Source organism: Pleurodeles waltl, chromosome 3_2, assembly GCF_031143425.1.
Source record: "Pleurodeles waltl isolate 20211129_DDA chromosome 3_2, aPleWal1.hap1.20221129, whole genome shotgun sequence".
Lineage (NCBI taxonomy): Eukaryota > Metazoa > Chordata > Amphibia > Caudata > Salamandridae > Pleurodeles > Pleurodeles waltl.
Window position 1 is genome coordinate 133,204,488 of NC_090441.1, and position 19,603 is coordinate 133,224,090.

General features: G+C 41.8%; 1 protein-coding gene across 2 annotated transcripts in view; it reads left to right on the forward strand.

The window, feature by feature from the left end:
• The window catches only part of PITPNM3 (PITPNM family member 3), a 1,929,018-nt gene that overhangs the window by 1,767,990 nt on the left and 141,425 nt on the right, over nt 1-19,603 (forward strand). For both annotated transcript variants that reach the window (XM_069226994.1, XM_069226995.1), the window contains exon 13: nt 16,148-16,264. In XM_069226994.1, coding sequence (XP_069083095.1) covers nt 16,148-16,264 — 117 coding nt within the window. The remainder of the gene's footprint in view (nt 1-16,147; nt 16,265-19,603) is intronic.

Below are 19,603 nucleotides of genomic sequence, written 5' to 3' on the forward strand. Positions count from 1 at the left end.
TCTCAAAAACTTCCGTCCAATCTCTCTCCTCCCTTTTCCAGCGAAAGTCATCGAGAAGATCGTCAACACTCAGCTCACCCACTTCCTCGAAGACAATTCCATCCTGGACCCCTCACAATCCGGATTCAGACGAAACCACAGACCTGAGACTGCTCTCCTCGCCGCCACAGATGACATCAGACATCAAATGGACAACGGCGAAACCTCAGCCCTCATCCTCCTCGACCTATCAGCCGCCTTTGACACCGTCTGCCACCGCACCCTACTGACCCGCCTCCAGGAAGCCGGCATCCAAGACAAAGCCCTCCACTGGATCTCATCCTTCCTCTCCGACAGAACGCAGAGAGTCCGTCTCTCCCCTTTCCGCTCCAAAGCCACCAACCTCATCTGCGGCGTCCCCCAAGGATCCTCCCTCAGCCCTACGTTGTTCAACGTCTGCATGGCCCCCCTCGCTCAACTGGCCCGCCAACATCATCTCAGCATCATCTCCTACGCCGACGACACCCAGCTCGTCCTCTCCCTGACCAAAGACCCGCTCACCGCCAAAACAAACCTCCACGAGGGACTAAAATCCATCGCCGATTGGATGAACAACAGTCGCCTGAAACTCAACTCCGACAAGACGGAAGTCCTCATCCTCGGGCGCACTCCCTCGGCCTGGAACGACTCATGGTGGCCCTCCGTCCTCGGACCCCCGCCCACCCCTGCCAGCCACGCAAGAAACCTCGGCTTCATCCTGGACTCCGCCCTCACCATGTCCAAACAGGTCAGCGCCGTCTCCTCCTCCTGTTTCAACACCCTTCGAATGCTCCGCAGAATCTTCAAGTGGATCCCAACAGAAACCAGAAAGACGGTGACCCAGGCCCTCGTCAGCAGCAGACTTGACTACGGCAACGCACTCTACACAGGCATCCCAACCAAAGACATCAAACGACTCCAACGCATCCAAAATGCCTCCGCCCGACTGATCCTCGACATACCCCGCCGAAGTCACATCTCCCCTCACCTAAAGGAACTCCACTGGCTCCCGGTAGACAAGAGGATCACCTTTAAACTCCTGACCCACGCTCACAAGGCACTTCACAACACCGGACCCTCCTACCTCAACACCAGACTTAACTTCTACACTCCAACACGTCAACTCCGATCCGCCAACCTCGCCCTCGCCATCGTACCCCGAATCCAGCGCAAGACATCCGGCGGCAGATCCTTCTCCTTCCTCGCCGCCAAGACCTGGAACTCTCTCCCCACATCTCTTCGCCAGACCCAGGACCTCCTCGCATTCAGAAGGCTCCTCAAGACCTGGCTCTTTGACCGCTAAATCAGCAGCGCTCCCCCCCCCCCCCCCCCCTCTCAGCGCCTCGAAACCCTGACGGGTACATAGCGCGCTTTATAAATACTATGATTGATTGATTGATTGACAAACAGACTCCCCATTTAAAAAGCACCCCAAATTCTTTTAATAATAACTCGAGATTCCCGCATTAGATTAACATCGCTCATTATGACATTCTATTCATTAAAGTACGTTCTCTTAAACTAAATTGCTTTGGGAATTGTATCTTGTCAATCTACCGCAATCAATTTTGCCTAAGGTAAGATTGGTATTCCTCATAGAGACCTGTTTACTTCCGGGCTACACTTACTTTGACTTTTAGGATCTCATCCGCAGTTCATATGAAGAGTGAGGCCTCTCTCACATTATTTGGCAATCTCATTTCTTTGAAGGAGAAATAAACATTTCATTCACTGTTACATCTCGCAGTTAAACATTCTGCAGCTGTGTAGATCTCTTGCACACAATTAGTTATGACTGTTTTATGCAAAGGGGACACAGGCGAAAAATGGCACCAAAATGAGTTTTTTCACCATCCCTTTTGCATAATCAACCAATTTATTCTCAAATCATCAATATCAATAAGTACGGACAAACCATGATTTTGTGCTCAGTATTATCCAGCATTGATGGTCCTTCTAGTGTTAGAAGTGAGTAGTAAGAATAGGTCCAGATACAAGTTGCTTCCTGAGTCTGTGGGACATTCTAGGCTACTCTATGGTCAGATTAAGCCATCCTTTAACAAGGGTATCCAGCGATGGTCCATGAGTGCTGGGTCCATGCCACAATTTCAGGATACGCACTGAGCGTGAAAATTATTTTCTCTCATTGTATGCTACATATTCTCGAGGATAGCCTGAAAATCTGTCATTAGTGTGGTCCTCATAGAACATGGTTGGATTCTCCATCTGTATAGGGCAATAGGACTGTTTAAGATAAGTATATGTATAAAATGTACTCCTGTATTAAAAGTCATACCTCATAACCCTCTGATGCTTACTGGCACTGTGAGTCAAGCAAAGACAGTCATAGAAAACATCTTTGTGTTGTGTGTTCCACTTCTAAATTTTGAAAGGATTCACAGAAATTGATAAATAAGTATTTTCTAAGGCTACATCTACATTATTAGAAGTTATAATGCTAGAATATATGCATCGTTTAGAGTTAAAAAGCCAATAGACTATGCTAAGGAATCATTCTCTAATGCTGTCATGAGGCTGAGGTACAAGAAAGTTAGGGCACGACTTGTGTCCTGGTATAGTAAGACATTTTATACTACACTCTTGTGCAGCCTCTTTTATTTGTGCAATGTGTAGTGCAATATGCAATCCAGTTTTGCAATATGTGTCCATTTTTAAAACCATCCTGGTAGTAGAACATTTTTAAGCACAGTATATCTCACCTATGTTGAGAGTGATACTGTGTAGGAGCTTGCATTTTTTAAACAAAAACATTACTATATTCAGAGCAACATTATTCAGTTAATAATGAGCATTTTCCTTCTTGTAGTCGGTTCTTAGTCCATACTTAAAAAACAATCTGGTAGGTCTACCTAGAGCCAAAAACTTTCAATAGAACTGCAGAAAATAATATATTCGCCATACATTCCTTATCATCAACGTTGGTAACTATAAAGATTCATTCCTTTAGTCTTTGAGAGATGAAATTGTTAAAGAAGGTGCCAGAAACTAAAGCAACGAAAAGTTTAAGTAATTGTGTTGTAAAGTTGGGAACCTCAAAGAACAAAACTCTTGGAAGTTTTTGCTCATGTTCATTTACCCTCACCAACGCAATGATCTGTTTCGAGTACAGCTGTTCATATTTATTCATCAAGGAATATCTCAGAACTTTAACTTGCATTATCTGCAACTGGCTAAGAAATTAAAATGATCTTACAATGTGTATACAGCTTTGCTCGGTTGAAGGTGAAAGCAACTTGGAGAAACCACGAAAATCATAAACTTCGCAAAGCTTGGCTGGTAAAAAAAAAAAATTAAGCAGAATGCTCATCCACAATTCTGGATGCTGGAGCATTACTCCAATGCTGCATTCCCATTTCACTCAACATGTTTGACTTTATTGGATCAAATCTGACATTTCACTGCTGGAGCTATAGAAAGTTTACTCTGAGGCCTTTTGTAGTAAGTAGACCAGTCACTGATCATTGCATGTACTCGTTCTATTTCTTTTCCTAACTCCCTCCTATAGTTTTTCCTTTCAAAGCTCGCTGCATTCTCTAGTGCCCATGGTATGAAATATGAAATTTCATACTGCAGACAGTATGCTGCTATGGCTAGTAATGCGCAAAACTGCTTTTGTCAATGTTGTGACGGCAGAGAAGAAATGCCAGCAGCTGTGTAATTTCTTATCTTCGGCTATATCAGAACAACCAACATCACTTGTTCTGTGACCCTCTTTGATGTATTGTCTGTCATGTATGCTAGGAACATGTTGCCAATAGAGACATTTAGGCCCATTTTTATACTTTTTGGCGTAAAAGCAGTTTTGCAGCAAAAATTATAGCGCCAGCTTGCATCATTCCAGAGCGCCAGCAGGGCACCAGATTTATGGAATCTCATAAGCCGGCGCTTCGGGTGGGGTAGCGTCAGGAAAAATGACGTTAGCTGGGTGGGGGTGGTTGTATGGGGTAAAGGGGTTTCCCTCAAATAATTATGCTATGCTGGTTAGAGGCACAAAAATGCCGTTACCCAACCTAGCGTCATTTCCTGACGCAAAACCATCCATACCACATGACTCCTGCCTTATAAAAGACAGGAGTCATGCCCACCATCCCAATGGCCAGCACAAGGGACTAGTGTCCCCTGGACATGATCATTGCACCCAGTGCCGTGCAGGGGGGCCCATTTCAGGGCCCCCAATGGCACTAAAAAAAAATAACTTACCAATACTTACCCTTGTTACCTGGAATGGGGTCCCCCATCCTCCGGTGTCCCTTTGGTGGGTGTGTGGGGGTGTTCCTGGGGCTTGGGGAGGGCACCTGTGGACCCATCCCATGGGTCCACAGGTCCCCTAATGCCTGGTATGACCCAGGCATTAAATAATGGTGCAAAGCAAGCCCCTCCTCCAACTCGTGCATCATTTTAGCATTTTGGGGCTATCGGGATAGCACAATTTTTTAGATGGGAACACCTACCTTGCATCTCATTGACGCAAGGTAGGTGCACGCATCCAAAAAATTGTGCTAACTCCAATATTTTGATACCAGACTGTCTAGCGTCAATATATAAATATGGAGTTAAATTGCATTGAATGTGCGTAAAAATAAATGACGCAAATTCGGCACAACCATAGTATAAATATGCCCCTTACTCTCTGTCTTAAAGGAGAGCATGGCTGCCTCCAAAGGAGTGGAGAGGAACATTCAGGAAATGAACTCTTTCCTAATGTTTTTGGCACACTGCCTTTTATCTATTACCTTATCTAAAGCATACAACTAACTTTAACAGTTTAAACCTGAACTATTGCTGATTGTCTTGAAAAAATCAAGAGGTTGTCAAGGAGTTAGATTTTAAGGGATTCATTTAGAGATTGGCAGATGCAGAACTGCTCAAAAGATTAGGAACGCCCGCTCGCTAAACTTATGCCCCCCGCTTTATTTAGAGTTGGTTGAAGTCTGAAGGTGGACACTCTTAGACCACCTCAGCATCTTACCTTTAACTGAAATTCCCTCACATTATCAAGTCTGTACCTTTGTCTCCATCACTTAAACCTCCTGTGAGTATGTATATATAACCATAACTCTAATCTTAAACCTAGAGCCTACACCAGCTGCAATTGTTACCATAAATTAAATAAGTGTTAATAGACTTTTATTGGCACTCATTTTATTGATCGCAGAAGGACTGAGTGGACCCTCTAGGCTTTCAACCTGTGACCAGGAGGCTTCAGGAGCGGATGCATCAGTCAACTGATATACTGATGTCAATGTCAGCCTTCAACCTAACCTTAAATGATACAAAACTTAGGGGCATATTTATACTTGTTTTGCGCCAAATTTGCGTCACTATTTTTATGCAAATTCGGTGCAAAACGAACTCCATATTTATACTTTAACACCATTGGGGTGGTGGGTATGACTCCTGTCTTTTCTAAGACAGGAGTCATGTGGTATATCCATACCACATGTGTCAGAAAATGAAGCTAGGCTGGTTAGAGTCATTTTTTTTTACTCTAACCTTCCCAACGTCATTTTTTGAGGCAAAACCCCCTTCTCCCATACCGCCACCCCCACCCGGCTAACATCATTTTTTTTTTATGCTAGCCTACCCTCTGCGCCGACTTGCACCGTTCTTTAAATATGGTGCCCGGCTGGCACTCAAGAATGGTGCAAGCCGGTGCAAAATATTTTGATGCAAAACTGCGTTAGTGCAGTTTTGCACCAAAATGTATAAATATGCCCCTTAATTGAATTTCAAAACGTGGCCTTACTCCTTCCCTAATGCTTAGGTCAAAATAATGGAAGGGACATCAGTAATAACATCAGAAGGGAAGTAATAATCAGACAGATAAACGAGGCCCATTAATGATGGGACAAGACCCATGATGTTAACAATGAGACCAAACGCTTCTAAAATAAATGTAAACAAAGAATGTGGCAATGCAGATGCTTTAATATTGCTCATACCAGAGATAATCCTGTCAGGCACACAGGACCCTCGCTATTACTTCAAAGCATTATTCCAGCTGATGTCAATGGGTTTTGTTCGCTCTATTTTTCCCTGTGGGACATCAGTCCAATAATGTTATAGTTTAAAAAACAGATATGTCTTCAAATTAGCCGAAGGAATGGTTTGGCAGTACAGCGCACATTTCTATTATTTACTCAGTGCACATTCAACAGACACATTAATTTGTACTGTAATCTTGCTGTGAGACACTAGCTCATTATATTATATTTTCCCTGTGTTTTACTCCTCCAGGGATTACAGCAGAGGCAACCTCTTCGCGGGTCTATATTCTCTTCACAATAGAACTCATTTTATAAATGTCAGGTCTGAATGACTCTGAATGGCTGTGTACCGTTCTGCTTAGCTGAAGAGAGGAGAAATGATGCTAAAGTCAATCCCTATGACCTCGCTTACCCTTTATCTTTAAAATAATCATTATCTGTCTGAAGTGCTGGGAGTAAACACAGAGGGCCCTATTACGAGTATGGTGGTCTGAAGACAGCCGGACTCGCAGTGGAGGTCGGACCGCCATGGCTGTGACGGTCTGACTGCCAAATTACGACCCTGGCAGTCGGACTGCCAAAAGACCCCTATCTCCACCAGTGTTAGAAATGGGGTCTTTGGTTGACAGTCAGCTTACCCCCTGTTCAAGCAAGGACCCTCACTTTAGTCAGGGTAAAAGAGAATCGCCCTCAGCTAACTCCTGCTTGCCCCCTTGGTAGCTTGGCAGAGCAGTAGGCTTAACTTCAGAGTGCTAGGTGTAAAGTATTTGTACCAACACTCACAGTAACTTAATGAAAACACTACAAAATAACACAACACAAGTTTAGTAAAATAGGAAATATTTATGTAAATAAAACAAGACCAAAACGACGAAAATCCACAATATACAAGTCAAGTTATCAATTAAAAAGCAAAAAGAGTCATTATGTAGTTTAAAACACACACTAACACTTTTAGCGTGAAAATCTACCTTGCGTGCACCAAAAATAAGCCCGCACGGGTGAGTGTGCATCAAAAAGGGCTTGCGATTGCATCAATTTCACTCACAAGACCTTGCGTAATTTCTCCTTTCGTTGGGTCGGAGCGTGTTGTTTCTTCTCTCCGCAGGAGAGTGATGCGTCGATCCGGTCAGCACTCTCGGGTCCGGGCAGGCCTTGCATTGTTTTCACATGCCCAGCGGTGTTTGCGTCGGAAATCCAGCCGCACGATGATCTGAAAACCATGCAGCGCGGGTTGCGATCTCCCAGCCTCCGTCAGCGATGCTGCGCGTCGTTTCTCCTGCTCCGTGCATCGATTCTTCGGTCGCGTTTCCGGCGAGCGTCGATTTTCAGCCGCAGAGCCGGCGGCACGTCGTTTCTTCAGCCGCAGATTGGAGTCGCATCGATCTTTTCCCCGCACGGCGCTCTGTGCGGGGAATTCCTCCTTTTAGGCTGCCAGCTTCTCCTTTCAGGGTCCCAGGAACTGGATGGGCACCACAGGGCAGAGTAGGAGTCTCTCCAGAGACTCCAGGTGCTGGCAGAGAGATTTCTTTGCTGTCCCTGAGACTTCAAACGACAGGAGGCAAGCTCTAAATCAAGCCCTTGGAGATTTCTTCTCAAGATGGAAGGCACACAAAGTCCAGTCTCTGCCCTCTTACTCTCACAGAAACAGCAACTGCAGGATAGCTCCACAAAGCACAGTCACAGGCAGGGCAGCTCTTCTTCCTCAGCTCTTCAGCTCATCTCCAGGCAGGGGTTCCTCTTGTTTCCAGAAGTGTTCTAAAGTCTGTGGTTGTGGGTGCCCTTCTTATACCAAATTTCTCCTTTGAAGTAGGCCTACTTCAAAGTAAAGTCTCTTTTGAATGTGAAATCCTGCCTTGCCCAGGCCAGGCCCCAGACACTCACCAGGGGGTTGGAGACTGCATTGTGTGAGGGCAGGCACAGCCCTTTCAGGTGTGAGTGACCACTCCTCCCCTCCCTCCTAGCATAGATGGCTCATCAGGATATGCAGGCTGCACCCCATCTCCATTTGTGTCACTGTCTAGTGTGAGGTGCAACCAGCCCAACAATCAAACTGACCCAGACAGGGAATCCACAAACAGGCAGAGTCACAGAAATGGTATAAGTAAGAAAATGCCCACTTTCTAAATGTGGCATTTTCAAACACACAATCTTAAAATCAACTTTACTACAAGATGTATTTTTAAATTTTGATCTCAGAGACCCCAAACTCCACATGTCCATCCGCTCCCAAAGGGAATCTACACTTTAATCAGATTTAAAGGTAGCCCCCATGTTAACCTATGAGAGGGACAGGCCTTGCAACAGTGAAAAACGAATTTAGCAATATTTCACTGTCAGGACATATAAAACACATTACTATATGTCGTACCTCAACCATACACTGCACCCTGCCCTTGGGGCTACCGAGGGCCTACCTTAGGGGTGCCTCACATGTAAGAAAAGGGAAGGTTTAGGCCTGGCAAGTGGGTACACTTGCCAAGTCGAATTTACAGTTAAACCTGCACATACAGACAATGCAATGGCAGGTCTGAGACATGATTACAGAACTACTTATGTGGGTGGCACAACCAGTGCTGCAGGCCCACTAGTAGCATTTGATTTACAGGCCCTGGGCACCTCTAGTGCACTTTACTAGGGACTTACTAGTGAATCAAATACACCAATCATGGATAAACCAATTACATACACATTTTGTAAAGGAGCACTTGCACTTTAGCACTGGTTAGCAGTGGTAAAGTGCCCAGAGTAACAAAATCAGTAAAATCAGAGTCCAGCACACATCAACAACCTGGGGAACAGAGGCAAAAAGTTAAGGGAGACCACGCCAAGGATGAAAAGTCTAACAACCAGGATCTCTGATTCCGACGGAATGACGCCAGTTTGGTTGTAATCAGCCACGGCAGCGCTGAGGTCAGCGCCACTGTGCTGATTACAACTATGTTCTCCGCCAGCTTTTTCATGGTGGTTCAAATGCCATGAAAAGGCTGGCGGAGAACAACTGCTAGGGCCATGTGGTGGGCCCTACACTGCCCATGACATTGAGGAGGGGTGCCCATGCATTGTCATGGGTAGTGCAGGGGCACCACTCCCCTGCACTGTCGGAATGCGCACTGTCTGCTTAGCTTAGCAGACATTGTGCATTCCAAGGGTGCTAGGGTGGCCCTCTGTGTGACGGCATTGGACTTGGCTTCATGCGGAGCTGACTTCTATGCCGCCACACATTTTCCACTGGGATGACCCACCTGTCAGCCCAGTGGAAAACTAGTAATTGGGCCAGTGGGAAGCCCGCCAGCACTGTTGCGGTCTCCTCATCGGGAGTTTGGCAGTTGGGTTTTAACTACTACCAATCTCGTAATCAGCTCTAGAGTGAGTACAGAAGGATTCTGAATTGTGTGAGTCACTGTGGATTATGCGCCTCCCATCTTGAATGGGTTACTAATTCAGCCTGACACCGCTAGGAGAAAATAGACTGTGATGACGACCCACATTTAAATGTGAGCATGTGTTTTGTATCAAATATTTCATATTTCATCCAATGAACAAAAGGCACTCATTCAGATTGTAAAACAAGAAAGCAAAGGAGCAAGGAAAAGAAGGAAAATAGGATAATGCGAGAAGGGTGGTAGAAGATGAAAACAAACATTGGCAAAGCCAATTGTTCTTCTTTTTTCACATAGCTACAGTACCTCAAGTAAATACTAGATATCCTTCTTGAGCCAGAAACAACAGTTTAAAGTATTTAAGACGGCTGCAGGCCCTTAAACCTTTACCAGATGTCTCTATCAAGTCTAAAGAAACTGCCTAACAGGTCTCTGACAAAACTAATATACATCAAGTGTAAGTCAAAGTCCCTCTCGAGTCAGATGCAACTGCTTAAAATGTCTTTCTCAAAGTTGAAGGGGTGTGGCTTCAAAATTAAAATATACATATACAATTTAGCTACTCAAATGAATTGAGCATGTTTACTTTCGGATAAGTAAATATACTAGTGCCAGCATATACCGATAAATATATATTGCAACTTTTAATAAATGTTTAGAATACTTGCAAAGACAACCTAGTAAATACTAATGCCATCAATCACTGGTTAAGTCAAGTGCCTTGACTTGTATTCTTAGCAAACTCTTTTTTGAGTGGTACTACACTTGTGTGCTAGTAAAATGACCAGTGTCTTATGTTATGGGCTGTGTTAGGAAGAAGCAAAATGCAATCCTACAGGTACAGATATGTCAAACAATTTACAAAGCAGCAGGGCAAAGAGAGTACAGCTCTTCCCAAATTTAGCTAAGTAGCTGCATCCTGTACACTATCTCTGCCTAGGCAGAAAGTAGGCATAAAAGAACGCAATCAGGGAGCACTCTGTTGATGAGTTATTAATTAATACAGTTAGGGAGTCCAATATGTGTAAAAAACAAACATGTAAGGTCTTGATGTTATAGATCAATTCTTTTTATTTCCATTCCAAGAAAATCCATACAGCCAAAGTGTTTCTTTCAAGCGAACACTTTCAGGGCTTTAGGCCAGATACAAACATAAAAATATGTCTACATAGTTACAATGTACTAAAAAAATAAACATTCCGCAATTCATCAAATCAAAAAAACCTCCCCCTTAAAAGACTGCAAATATAGTCAATTTAACCACCTCACAGAATTAAAACCCAAATTTAATAAGGTTGAAGAACGCCAAAATACATACCACTTCTAAAACACCTAGTAGATCCATATTAGTCCTTCTAAAATACAAACACATCAATGAATAACTGTGATACCAAAATCCATAATAGGACATATTTAGAACAGAAAAATTACAACAAAGAGATTAAGAAAACAAAAACTAAAAAAATAAGAACCCAAAAGTGAAATATAAAAATTATTTAAACCATGTACAACCATACATGTAAAAAACACAGTGTTTTTTTTTTTTTTTAAGTCATATCCTAGTACTTCTAGCCCATCCTGATTACTACAATAGTTTGGGTCATAATAAATCCAAGTCCATACAATCCACAGTAATATGGGCAGTAATTGACACCTCATTAAAATCAAAATCAGACACAGAATTGATAAATCTAGATGTCGTAGACCAACAGCCTATTAGATAGCAAAAATAAACATCAACATTTAAAGACATAGGCCCTCATTCTGACCCTGGCGGTGTCTCACCGCCAGGGCAGATGGCAGAGGAAGCACCGCCAACAGGCTGGCGGTGCTTCCGGGGCATTCTGACCGCGGCGGTAAAGCCGCGGTCAGAAAAGGGGAACCGGCGGTTTTCCGCCGGTTTTCCCCTGCCCCAGGGAATCCTCCATGGCGGCGCTGCATGCAGCGCCGCCATGGGGATTCCAACCCCCTTCCCGCCAGCCTGGTTCTGGCGGTTTTCACCGCTGGCATGGGCACTGCAGGGGCCCCCTAACAGGGCCCCAACAAGATTTTCAGTGTCTGCATAGCAGACACTGAAAATCGCAACGGGTGCAACTGCACCCGTCGCACCCCAGCAAATCCGCCGGCTCCATTCGGAGCCGGCTTCATCTTTGCTGGGGCTTTCCCGCTGGGCCGGCGGGCGATCTTTTGAAGATCACCCGCCGGCCCAGCGGGAAAGTCAAAATGCTCCCCGCGGTCATTTGAGCGCGGGGCGGTGTTTGGGCGGTTTCCGCCCGGCGGGCGGTGCCCGCCGGGGTCGGAATGACCCCCATAAATTCATCCCCTTATGTTAACTGTCCTATTTCATGATCAAAACCCAAAACAAAACACAAAAATTCAACTTTTTATTGTACAAGTACACAACCATAAATAATTGCCCTAAACATGAGAGATAAGGTAAAACAAGAATGGCCTTAATATGAGTCTGGTGGCCCGATGACTGCCAGACTTCGTTGCGGAGGTCAAACCACCGCAGCTGTGGCAATCTGACCACCATATTACGACCCTGGTAGTCGGACCACCAAAAGACCGCCGTCTCCACCAGGATCTTTGATCCTGATGGGATGACAGCAGTCATGGTTGTAATCAGCCATGGTGGCTCACGCAACTTGACTTCATCCTGAATTCATCGTTCACCATGGCCCACCAGTTCTACTCTGACGCATCCTCCTGTTTCCACACACTCTGACTTCTCCGGAAGATCTTCAAATGGACCCCAAACTATGGCAATGCCCTCTACGCTGACACCACCCAGAAGAATTTGAAGAAACTACGCCTCCGCCAAATTTATCCAGGGCGCCACCCGACACAAACACATCATCAGACACCTGAGAAACATCCACTGGCTCCCCGGTTCAACCGCCATGAAAAGGCTGGCGGAAAACAAGTGCTGGAGCCACAGACGGGCATTATCGTAGGCAGTGCAGGCCCCCCCCTCCTCAGCACCGTCGGAATGTGCTCTGTCTGCCTAGGGGGAGCCCCTGTGGGACGGCATTAGACTCGGCGAGCATCTTGAAACATGTTGACCCATGTGTATGTAAAGAGTTCTGACCAAATCTATCGTAAAAGGGGTAAAAAAGCAAAAAAACTAAAGAAAAGTTCCAACTACCCAACGCGGTCCACTTAAAAAAAGATATCAACATCTCCTGCATTAGCAAACACATTCAAACACATCACACGGCAGCTTACCCGAAACCGTATCTTCACAACATGTCCATGACGGCACTCAAACAAGCTCCACCATCTTTTTATTTCCTATTTATTAGTCTCGCATTACCAATAAGAATACATGACATTGACATGTGCAAGGCAGGCACAGACATTTTAAATTCAAGGGCGCCATCGTAGTCTATTCACAAAATATCCTGTTTTGAAGCAATAAGACCAATATAACCTAAAGCACCCTATTGTATAAAATAAATATATATTTTCTATAAAGTCTCAAACAATTTAATATCATATAAAAAGGGGAAAGTGATATAATTAAATTAAAGTTATCTGAGTCTCGGAAATAAGCATTCCAAATACATAATCGCCATCTTGCTCTAGTCAGAATATCCTTTTTTAAAGCAACAAAGCCAATATAATAATGAAACTATTTGCAACCTCTCACATTGAAAGTATAAATGTTTGTTACAAAATCTCAACCAATTCAGTTTAATTTCATAGGAGAAAGGAGACATCGAAAACAGTTTACCAATTTTATACTGATATTTTTTAAAGTCACAGGAACAAGCATTCCAAATACATAACCTTCATCTAGGTCCACTCAGGAACTCTCCTGATTAGAGACAGTGAGACCCCTCTCCTGATGATACACCTTAATTTTATCTAACCAAAGTGATTTAAAAAAAAGAAATCCAATCAGGATAATGCATATCAATCAAGACATTTTGACTGAAAAGCAATTGCAAATGTCTAATATGCCGTTCCATCATTTATCCATTTGCTGTTGCTGATTTCCCACAAACTAATGGTGACATCAATTATTAGCATATTGATGGCGGACACTAGTATTCCAAAAGCGAGGCCGGCATTTAAATTTAATCAAAAATATCCTGGTTTCTATCAATGAACGTATCTTCTCATTAGACCAATTATACTGCAGGGAACAGAAAACAATAATTAATTTAAAAATCTCCACCAATTTCATGGAGACTGGCAGCAGATCTTATAAACGTTTATCAATTCCATATAGTCTTTTCCTATCCAAATAAGTCACGCTCTACATCTAAACTCAAAATGTCTCGTTCTAAATCAATAAAACCAGTCCACTGATCATGTATATTTCACCCCTTTCCAACTACACAAATTTCAGATGATCACTCCTATCCAAATAATGTATATACAGTAATTTAGAGGGGAAACCTATGGTAGATCTATGCAATTAGCATTATAACCAGTGCCGACATTGATTACCAATACATGGTCAAGTAATCAGCCAACACTGCTTATAATCATAAAATATAAAAAATTGTGCAATTTATCATGAGTAATAAAACCATTTGAATAGACCTCACATAATATATCCATTTACATTCTGTTTGCTGCAAGGTTAATGCACGATCTCCCCACCCTTCATTCTTGGTATTTAATCAACTCCACGGAACCACAAACCATAATCATTAAAAAGACAGATATGCCATTTAAAGCCTATTCAGATGGGATTAAATACTGATGATAGATTTCACTAATTTTATTAACATCCAGAGCAACAATAATTTCTCCATCATTGTAGGCCATGGGGGAACTCCAAGGCCCCCATATCCCTGAATCTCCATCCAAAGCCTGTTGTAGTGCTGGTGGTAGCTGGCTCAAAAACTTTGCTCCCATTCAGGCGGGAGCAGCATTTTTCAGTGCGCCCATTCAGGCGGGAGCAAAGTTGTGTTCTCTGCCCAGGAGAGCACAAGCAGGGTATACCTGCATTCTCCCGGGCAGGGAACAGCAGTGACTTGGGGGATGGGATCCCATGGACACTGGAGGTGTATTGGGCCCTGGGGGATTGGGCTCTTGGGCCAGTGCATGGCTCAGGAGGGGGCTGCATTCCCCCTCCCTGAAATTTAAGTCATCACCCCAGGGTATAGGGTCCCCAGGGTATCAGTGAGGCTAGGGGAGGATCGGCCTGGGAAATGACGTGCCAAGGGCCTCTGGAAGACCGGGGGAGCAGGGGCCACATGCCTCCCTCATTTAATAAATAATGCCCAGGGATGGGCTCCCTAGGACCTGAAAAAGGCTTGGGGAGGGGAGCAATGTGCCCCTCCCCTTTTGAATGTAATGCAGCACCAGGGGATGGAGTCTGCGCAGTCCTGAAAAAGGTTGGGGGTGCATGCCCCCTTCTCATAAAAATACATCCACTGTTCCCCTGTGCCGGGTCCACAACATGGCGCTAATTTTAAAAATGAGCTGGAGCAGGCACTTTTTTTTCTTGTTTTTTCCTATTGCCATGGATCATCCGTGGATCTGCGACACTGTAAAAAACAATGTTTGGTCCAGGGGGTCTTGCTGTGATTCCCCCTCCCAGGTCTAGGGGGAAGAGTATCCCTACCGTGCCCTTATATGTTCTCTTTTCTTTCTTCATTGAGGGCAGGGGACTGAGTCAGAAGTCCTAAGATGGCAGCCAGTCAGATCTTATTTCAAGAACTGTTAGCTCTGTGGATCCTCCACTGCATGGAATATCGATAAATTTTTCAGCCTTAATTTCTCAAAAAACACAAAGTGGATGTACATCAAATCACAAAAAGCACGATTTGTAGACCAAGATCTAGCTTTCTGCCAAATTTGGTGTAATTACATTCAGCCATTTTGGCTGTAGCTGTGTCTAATTTTTCCATGGGAAAATTAATGGGAAAAATGCATTTTGGGATATCCCCTTATTCTCCGCCACTGCTTGACAGATCACCCCAAAATTTGCGAGGAAGAAGGTGAGATGCTTAATACTTATTCCCATAAAGTTCTTTGCTCATCTATAATGAATGTATCTTTACTCATCGATACAGAACAAAATGGCTGCGCAAAATTACACCGAACATGGCACAATGGTGTAACTTTGGTGGTGTAGTGTAAATCCTTTCAGTAGTTTCAAGAAAATAGCGTTTGAAAAGGTGTTCGGGTTTGGCACGGGTTGAATGTTAGAGATATCTGCATTCATCCTCCAGATCCTCCATAAATTTCAAACTCTTGAGTTCTGTATTTATCACTTGTTTTCAATATGCAAATTGTTATCTTTGGGACACAAAATATGTGACAACCTGTTAGGCTGATGGGGGATAGGATGCATGGTCTTTTTTTAATATAACAAATTCATTTGAATTTCTAAATGTTTTCTTGATATCAAACAATTTGTAAATATCGGTACACGTGATATCAACAACTGTTTCTCATCAAATATTTGAAAGTATTGCTGGTAAATATGGTATGATGTGCAAAGGATGTACACATCTGTTATAAAATCAATATTTCCAATTCATGGCAATTTGGGCACTTTATTTGTGTTGTACTAAAGCTGTGTATTCAGCATGTATTGTGCTGAAGAAATCTATTCATTGTATACATTTCAAATACATATTTTCTGTTCATTAATTGGTATAGACATATGTTGGATACTGCTTTAGATTAAGGACCCATCTACTACCCTTCTGCAAGTGTTTGTTTAAAAACCATGCTATCACTTTTACATGTTACTGTTTGTTTGTTTCGCAGGTGATGCGGTATGAAACTGCTAAAATCCAGGTGAAAGAGGGAACAGATTCTACTAGTCAGAGCCCATCCAATCCACCAGAAAAATGGCTGCGCAAGAGGACACATGTTAAACTAAGAGTGAGTAATAATTTAAAGTGTTTTATAGAGCCAGCATCCTAGCGATGCATCACTTCTACATTGTCACCAATGCTGTGACAAATATGTCCCCAGCTACTCCAAGTTTAAATACTAGTACAACATTTTTGCATCAGGGTTGCATTACTTTTTTGATGCAGTCTTATCTCAAAATCCTTTTTGGGATTTCCAAAGCTGCGCACATGTTGATTTGCGTGGCTTCCTAAAAAATACTAATGATAATGAAGTTCATTGCACTGCCTTGTGTTACCTTGCATCAGGGAGGAGTTCCACAGTTGGTGCAATGGGCGTTCCTGTACATCTATTCCTGGATTGTGAGGCAGATTTGTAGAACTGGGTTTGCGCCAAAATCAAAGCTGAGAATTAGCTTCATCTCTCCTTGTTATTTCTTCTTTGCATACTGCATTCTGCAACACACACACACACACAGAAGAAAAAGCCTCAAGGATAGTCTTTGTGTTAGAAGGTACATATTTCGGCACAGAAACTATCCTTACCATAACGCAGGCACCATTGCAACATGGCATAAGGATGCCTACGTGATAGGTAACACACAGAGCCAGCACAAGGAGAAGACAAAGCAGCACCATTTCTTTGATGATATGGCACAGTTCTGCTTGCTCCCTTTCACGGAACACAGCTCAGCAAATTCACTTGCTGTGCTGCGTTACGTGAAATCTTTGTAAATATGTCCCATTATCAATAAAGGTAAGTAACATAAGATAACACAATTGCATTGGTGCTCATTAACTAAAATTAAATACTATTAAATTAAATTTGAATAATAAAATCAGTATGTATAAAATAAAAAGTGAAATCAGTCCCCAAGCTCCTGTATTCCTTAAAAATCCTAAACTCCCCAAGAAATCCAGCTACAAACTCCCTAATGTCCTAGTCAAAAAAGTCACGCAAATACACAAAAGATATAATTTTTCCCTAACACATCCCCAAATTCCCTTGAAAAATGCCAGGATAGCTGATCTGAATTTACCAGCAAATATAGTTAGGAAATGGACCAGTTTGGGGTACTACAAGCTGGAGAATTTCCTTCTTGCAGAACAAATCAAAACATGGGAAGAGATAATATCAAGCAGGCAGTGTCCTGACAGTTCTCAGGTTCTCATACCTTCAGATTGCACAGCATCTATCTAGGTACAAAGCAATGGGTAGTAGAACATTCGACTATATCAATAAAGCACACTTCGTTAAAAATCTAACTGGGCTGGAAAATTGGTAGCAGACATTGTATTCATATACGCATGAGACCACTGCCCGTCTGTCATACGATTCTATATCTCGTTACATCGACGGAAGGCTAGACATGGCAGGCTGAGCTAGGTTTAATCGTATGGCACATAAGGCCCTTGGGGGAGCCAATTTCAAGCGTATGGCCTTTTGTTCAAAGTGGGATTTATATTACACCCCACACTGAATACAACTGATGCATCCAGTGGCATCATCGAGATGTCCTAGATGCAACCACCCTTATGGAGATTGGACCCACATGGGTTTTCTTTGCCCCAAACTCTTTAGCTATTGAGCTTGATGTACGTGAACAACAATTCTTCTTTATTAGTTCCCTTGTAGCTAAATCATTGATTCTACAAAGATGGAAGACCCCTCGTGCTCCTACATATGAGTCTCGCAATATTAAGATGTGTGAGGTCCAGAGATTAGAAGAAGCATATTTACAAAGGGTGGGAGCAAGGAGAAAAGCTGAAGCTGCCTGGAGATATATGGGGGAAGGGAGTCATTAGAGGATGCTTCATTAATCAACTAGTAGCAAATAGGGATAAATGAATTTTGTGATTAGATCTGCAATTTTTTGTTTGTTTATTTTTATGCAATTTACTTTGGAGACTATGATATAGTGATTTCTGCTTGATAACGATTTAGCAAACTTGATTATCCATAAATAAAACTTTTTTAAAAAGTGTTTCTAGGAGGGCTCCCTTCTTCCCCTTTCGGATATTCTTCACATACTTGATTATTACTTTAACCTAACACAATTTAAAATGATACAAATTAGTATTAATTAAAAAACATAAAAGAAGTATAAAATAAATATAAATTTGGCTATTACGGTTAAATAAATTAAAATATTTAAAAGTTAGGCTTGGGTTTCACAATTAAACAAAATACAAACTATTATTAAATAAAGTAAAAAGGCTAGGATTAGGGAGCGCAGTTAAACTAAATAGAAAAACCTAAATACCTTAAAAGGTTAAGTTAACTTTATAGAATTTAATCAAATTAAATTAAATAATAATAAAAGTCACAGAGTGTTAAATAGGTTAATTATTATTATATAATTGTATCAAAGGAACAATGATAGGTTATTGGAATCAATTATTTCAAGTTAATGACTTAGAATTAGGTTAATGAATTAAATTATTCACACACTCATTAAATATATTATTTTGGTTAGTTACTGAAGGAAGTTAAATAGGTATGTAAAATATTTGAGAGATAATGGGTTGTTAAATTCAATTTATTTGTAATTTGTTGATTTTCCAAATTTGTTAATATTAAAAAGGTTACAGTTACACTATTAAATGAATTTAAATATGTATAAAACAAATGTATTAGATGAATAGTGTTACTATAGTTTATATTTATAATATTTATATTTAAAATTATTTAAAATACAAATATATAATAAATATACATTATTTAAAAATGAAAAAAGAAATATTCAGAATAAATTTAAAAATATGTAAAAAATGTTTTTAAAATACAAACTATTATTTAAATAAATACAAATATTAATATAATATATACACAATATATATAACATATAAATATATACAAAAAATAAATACATTTAAACGTATTAAACAAATTTATCAGATGAATAGTGTTATTATAATTAGTTGATTAAAGTTTTTAAAGCTTACCATTAGGATTGGATAATAAATTAACCACAAAGCTAAATATTTTGAAAGGTAAGACTATTGAGTTCAATTAATTTAAAATATAAGTTCTTCAAAATGATTTTGATTTGTTTAGAAGTTCAGTCAATGAATCAAGGGGCACAATACTAGTTGTGCTCTGTTCAGCTACATATTCTGTTTTCTATCCAAACATAGATAGTGATGAGGAAAGGTCCCAACCTTGAGGAGTAGTGGTTATATTGTAGTTTTGGGTTCAAGATAATATGGTTTCATCTGCATTGTTGTAACAGGTCAGGTAGAATGATTCAATGAGATAAGGGAAGGATCTCGGGTAGTCATTGAATAAGGTAAAAACATTGGTACTGCCTCGTGGTACACCAAAAGGAAAAGAATATTGCATTGAAGTAAAAGGGTTTGGTGGACCATG